Raw genomic sequence first — 6,051 nt, 5'->3', positions numbered from 1 at the left:
ATGCCCAACATAAAGCTTGCCATGGAAAGGAGTATAAATGATTGGAAGAAGGCAATAGGAAAGCAGAGGTTCAAGAGGAACAAAGCATCTTCATACGCTTATCTGAAATTCCTACCAATGAATTACATAAGTATCTCTATCTTTACTTTATGTTTTATTTATCTTTTAATTATCAATCCTCCATAACCATTTGAATCCTCCAAGATGACCATAGCTTGCTTCAAGCCGACAGTCTCCGTGGGATCGACCCTTACTCACGTAAGGTATTACTTGGACGACCCAGTGCACTTGCTGGTTAGTTGTACGGAATTGTGACAAAGTGTGATTCACGTTTGAGAGCTCTAAGTCTTTGGCGCCATTGTTGATGATCACAATTTCGTGCACCAAAGCCCAATTCTAAGCACAGTAAGTAACTGAAAAATCTCCAGAGCTGGTTGTGAAATCTCCACAGCAAGACCTTTTAGAAAGTTGAGGATCAAGTGTTGGTTGTGAAATCTCCAGCCCTTCACTTTTAATGATAGATATATAACTGAAAAATCATTTGAGAATCATTAAGATTTTGTAACATTATAGTAGTGCCCATTTAAAAAAAAATAAAATAGAAGTAATCTTCACCAATTTTGTTTTTAATTAAACAATCTAAGAGAACTAAACTATATTTTTTCTAATTTTCAGAAATCAGAGATGGTTTTCAACATTCTTATTTGGGTGGAACTCTTAAACTCCAAGGTCCTTATCCCAAAGGAAAATGTCCTCATCCTAAAACAAAAATCTGGGTGTAAGGAAACATAATACACATCTAAGACAATAAATAACAATTCCTAAAATAGAATCCACAAATTAGGTGGCTAAATTTTCTAAACTGCATTCACTAGGCCTTGTGAACCTTTTCCACATATGCCTGCAATCAAAAGCACAGGAATTGTAAGACAATCTAGAAAGGCTAATTGTAAGCAATTACTCATTTTTCATCAATTCTGGGACAACCCAACTTTGACAAGAGAGAATATCTAAAAGCACAATAGCAGATGTAGATTAAGAAACTAACACAAAGAAAAACACCACGGCTTGAACCATGTCCTCCCAGAAGGTTCCTCCATTTGAGGGAAGAGAAAGAAAAACCCGTGTTCTTGCATAAGAGCACAGCACCATTGTTGCTCAGCTTCGCCAGCCTCAGAACTCTCGGGAAATCCTAAAATTATATATATATATATATGAATGCAATGCAAACAGTTTATAAAGGATAATAATAAGTAGAAGAAAAACACAAACGAGGGTATGAACAGCACTGGAGATGGCAGATGAACCCTGAAAATAGAAGACGATAAATTTTGTCAAACATCAACTTTTAAAGGCCCCTGTTTTGAAGGGATAATATAAGATATTGAATTTGCTAATGTTAATATATGATTGGATAATAGTGTTACACCCTTTTATATTATTAGTGTACCAAAATCCAAAAAGCAAAAGTAAATATCTCCTAAAAAATATCAGGTTAGGAATTTGATAATCCATGGGACAAGTAAAACCTCATCTTAACTATATTAAACAGTAATGTGCTTTGATAAAGCATAAAAGCTATTCAGGCCTCTTAGTTAGCCATTGTTGTCCTTTTTATGACATGATTAAGGGTTTCTGGTACTATATGTCAAAATCCATCATTTCCATGTATTAACTTTATGGCTTGCTTCTCAGTATTGATAGCAAATGGCTTAACTAATTGAACATAAAACACAAACAAATGGATTCCAACTTATTCAATTTACACTGGGACGGTGGATTTCAACATAAACAATGGAAAGTTTTAGCAAGAGGTTGTTGAGAAATTATTTTTTGTCCTGCCTTATTTTTATCTGACTAATGATTTTCATGCCTACAAACACAGAATGGAGAACTATATTTGCAATAGCCAGAAAGAAATTGAAAAGAAAACTGTGCTCCCTAGAACACAATTGTGTCTTCAATGTGCATGTCTTATTATTATCTACCTGAATGTGTATATTCAGAAAATTACGAGTAATTCATTAATGGAAAAGATACATACTGAAAACTTTGACAAAGTAGCTTGAGCAGCCACATCTACAGCTTTGTTCTGATCTCCAAAACATTGGGAGGAAGAAAGAGATTTAGCATTTGAGAACTTCTTTCTTGCTTTGTCAGATTCTTGAATCTGATAAAGGACATGCACCAAAACAGAATATGAATCAACATGACATAAATCCATCAAAGAAGAAGCTTAGATACATATTTTACAGATGAAGCTATAGTTAAAGAAGTCAGCTGAGATAATAGTTAAATAAAGTCAACACATATTTGGATATATAACAACGCTGATGACAAATCATCTTATGCTAGCTTTTCAAGCATTTTTCACTTGTTTCATTAGGTTTTATGCACTTTCTTGCATTGTAAGTAAGTGATTTGGAGTGGATTTGCATAGTTTTATTGAATCAATCAACCATCCTTTATTTGACAATAAATCATGAGGTTTAAGCTAGAATTAGTTGGTTTTTGAATGAATTATAAACCTTGTAAATTTGGAGATACTTTGATTGGTTGTTTTAATTACTTGTAGGTGAAGAAAAGAAAGAAACAAGGAAAGCGTGCCTATTTAAGCGTGGCCCAAGGAAGGAAAAAGCGTTGCGTATCAAGAGGCCAAGGCATAGCGCTCATTAATTAAGCGTAGCTCTCTCTATTTGAGCGCTAGAGCAAAGGCTAAGGGAGCAAAGGCATGGCGCTAAGTGAACTCTCTTAACTGAGTGCCCAAGGAACCCAAGAAAATTAATAGCGCTCAGTTAACTAAGTTAACTTTATCAGGTTCCATTTAGAATAAAATGCAAGGCACAACTCCAAAATAGAGCCAACCAAGGTTCGAACCGTGCATATGAGGCATACAAGAAAGTGCTACAAGCAAGGAAAATCATGGCGCAGCACACAAAATGCATTCACCAAGGCTCGAAGGGGAAGCTTCCATTCAAAACAAAGAACGCTGCATGAAGTCTCTTCACTGAGCGCTACTTTGCATTGCTTGGCACAAGGGAAATTGGCTTCAAAATGAAGTAAGCAAGGCTCGAAGGTGGGGGCTCCCTCCAAATCAAAAGGGGCGCTGTGTTTAGTGAGTTAACTGAGCGCTACCTTGCACAAGAAATGGGCACAATTGGGAGCCACCATGACTCGAATTGGAGTCCCACTCAAGCATGTAAGCACTGCGTGAAATTAGTTCACTGAGCGCTATGAGCAAGGCTTGGACACAACAAAACAAGCCCAAAACACAAAGCAAAGGGAGCGCTATGTTAAGTTACATCACTAAGTGCTCCCCTGGAGGTGCCTTGGTCCATTTCCAACTTCAATAGCCATTTTGGATCCAATTCTTCACCAATTTGAAAAGCCCACTCCAAATTCCAAAGATAAAAAATAGAAAGTGTATAAATAGGACTTAGTTTGATTTAGAGAGGACCTTCCTTCATTTTTTTAGTTTTACCTTTTAGCTCAATTTTAGTTTTTACTTTAGCTTTCATTTTTGAATTTGGGAATTGGTATTGAGATCTGAGTTCTCTTTCTCTTTGTTTTTACTTCTGCATTTCTTACTTTCTATTTCTGAAATTTTGGATTGAGATTGAAGAAGTTCTGTTTCAATTCTTGATCTGAAATTCATCTTTGTTCTTCTTCTGCATAATTCTAATTTCATTTACTGTTTTTATTTCTCTTCTTCTGCAATTTTTGCTTTTCTGTTTTGGATCTTAAATTGAGATTGAAGAGCTTCATTGATTCAAATTCTGAGAATCATCTTCCACTCCTCCTCTCAATTGATCTAAGGATTGGGTTTTAATTTTCTCTACTGTTTTAAATTTCATTTTCCTTTGCAATTGTTTTCTGTTTGATCAAGGAAGGAATTGAGATCTAGATCTACTTTCTAGTCTCATTGATCCCCTGAGATCTTCAATTTCTCTTTTAGATTTCTCAATTGAGCTAAGTTTACTTTTTGTTTTGTTCTTCAAGCAATTTTACCTTTCTGTTTAGATTTTCTGCAACATTAGTTCATCTTCTACTTCTCTAATTTATTTCTCTTTACATTCTCTTGTTGAATTCTGAATCCCAGCTCCCACATCCCTTTACTATTCAAGCAATTTACATTTCTAGCACTCTAAGCTTCAGTCATTTACATTACTTGCACTTTAAGATTTAGCTCTTTTACTTTCTTGCACTTTAAGTTTCATGCAATTTACTCTTCTGCTCTTTATTTTTCTGTCAATTTCCCCTCTCCCTTTTATTTTCATGCAATTTAGCTTCTGCTATCCAAGTTTCACTCAAATCATCAACTATTTGCTTAACTAAATTCATCACCTAACTAAAATTGCTCAATCCATCAATCCCTGTGGGATCGACCTCACTCATGTGAGTAATTATTACTTGATACGACCCGGTACACTTGTCAGTGAGTTTTGTGTTAGATCATTTCCAACCCATCAAACGCGATTTACATATTGGATCTTAATTAATTACCTGCATTGCGTTAACAATAAGGTCTGAGAGAATGAAAAGAGTGCCTACAGGAAGAATAAAAACTGCTCTTAGGAACGCCATGTCCTTTTTTTTCTCAACCTGCCTCCAAATGCAATACACATTTAAATGACCTCTATTCCCTCAAGTCACATACCACTCGCTACACTAATTTCATAACAGTGCAGTCAACCAAAACCAACATACATAGCACAAAATGTTGCTTTAATTTCATATACAGGGAAATCAACCAAAACCAAAACCAAACACCTTGCATTTGACTTAACATCTTATTCAATGTGACTTTCTTCTAGGTCTGTTTTACTTCAACAATATTATTTAACATTATTTTTTAACTAATAGAACTGATATTTAATACATTACCAGCAGGGACGAAGGCGGAGGGACGAAAGGATTAAACATTATTTACAAAGGAACAAATAGTATTAAGTGTAAGAGAAAAAATTTACATAAATTAAGTCCATGAAAATTTCTTTCCCCTTATTTCAACTCTCAGGCCTCGTACCAAACCCACAGTTATAAAAATTTGCAGCTAACTTTGAATAAAATTGGTTAATTTAGCTGAAATTGCAATTGGATAGTGGTTATAAATAATCATAAAAGTCACAATGTTGATGAATTTATTGTAGCTTCAATCATGACACTACAATTACGTACCAGAATTTAAAACCAACTTTCAATCGTAGATCCAAAGCATGTTTATTTCATCCTTATAGTACCACCTTCTCTACTCAAACAAGAAAATTGAGTCCAGGGCATAACTTCAAGCACCTAATTAGCCAGATTCTTTAAAGACTCCATGTACCGTTTTGCCATATTTTCATTCTCTGCAACGAAACTTACGAACTCAATTTTAGCAATACAAAACGCGCAGAGGCGAACAAAATTCTCGATTCTGAAAAATTATTTTTTATTATTATTATTATTAAGAACCTCTTCTGAGAGTGATGCAAGTAGCTTCGAGTGATTCACGCATCTTCAACTCTCTAGCATGGTTAGATTGCAAGGACTGCATCTCCGAAATGCCGTTCTTAACATCTTGAAACACAAACCGAAATGTAAATCGACATTGAGGATTGAAAATTATTAACAACGAAGAAAGTATTGGAGGCAAAGCAGAAACCGCGAGGGATGAAGGGATTAAACACACCAACAGGGACGAAGGAGTAAAGCAGAAACAGCGAGGCAAACACGAGGCGGAGGCGCGGTGGACAGAACGTTAGCATCGCGATGAAAAGGAAGGCATGGTGGCCAGAGCAGGAAGACGGCAGGAGAGCACGAAACTACGACGACGCTGTTGGATGCTAGGGCAGAGGCGAGGAGGAGACGAGGCGGAGGCTAACGGCGCAGCAAGGATGATGCTGGTGACGGTGGGGATCTAATCTCATCCAGGGTAGCCATAGATCGATGAGAGTGATAGCGTAAGAGTTGAGAGTGAGAGAGTCTCAAAGAAGAGAGTCTCAATGAAGGGTGGGGAATTGTCGGCAAAGTTTTAGGTTAGGATTCAGGGGTTATTGGGTTTGGGGCGGG

The 6,051-nt window shown here is 36.4% G+C and overlaps 1 protein-coding gene across 6 annotated transcripts; it reads right to left on the bottom strand.

Annotated features, from left to right (window-relative positions):
- Positions 391-5,560, bottom strand: LOC107608705. 6 transcript variants are annotated; one of them, XM_021122512.1, is made up of 7 exons: positions 5,455-5,560; positions 5,179-5,348; positions 4,504-4,547; positions 2,045-2,170; positions 1,273-1,308; positions 1,049-1,192; positions 391-529 (listed from the first exon to the last, which is right to left on the bottom strand). In XM_021122512.1, exons 3-7 carry the CDS (start codon positions 4,507-4,509, stop codon positions 512-514), a joined length of 330 nt encoding a protein of 109 aa, XP_020978171.1. In that variant the 5' UTR covers positions 4,510-4,547; positions 5,179-5,348; positions 5,455-5,560; the 3' UTR covers positions 391-511. The 6 variants fall into 6 exon arrangements, 3 of the variants coding, with proteins under 3 accessions (XP_020978171.1, XP_020978169.1, XP_020978168.1); XM_021122510.1 differs by lacking the exon at positions 391-529 and adding an exon at positions 687-759; XM_021122509.1 differs by lacking the exon at positions 391-529 and having other exon boundaries at positions 774-1,192.

This window comes from Arachis ipaensis, chromosome B01, assembly GCF_000816755.2.
Source record: "Arachis ipaensis cultivar K30076 chromosome B01, Araip1.1, whole genome shotgun sequence".
Classification (NCBI taxonomy): domain Eukaryota; kingdom Viridiplantae; phylum Streptophyta; class Magnoliopsida; order Fabales; family Fabaceae; genus Arachis; species Arachis ipaensis.
Note: the sequence above shows the minus strand (reverse complement) of the source record. Positions and strands in the feature narration are given on the sequence as shown.

Coding starts and splice junctions, on each gene's coding strand:
- LOC107608705 (XM_021122509.1), bottom strand. Junction 1,309..2,044: donor CTACTTTGTCAAAGTTTTCA/GTATGTATCTTT, acceptor TTCTATTTTCAG/GGTTCATCTGCCATCTCCAG. Junction 1,193..1,272: donor CCAGTGCTGTTCATACCCTC/GTTTGTGTTTTT, acceptor ATATAATTTTAG/GATTTCCCGAGAGTTCTGAG.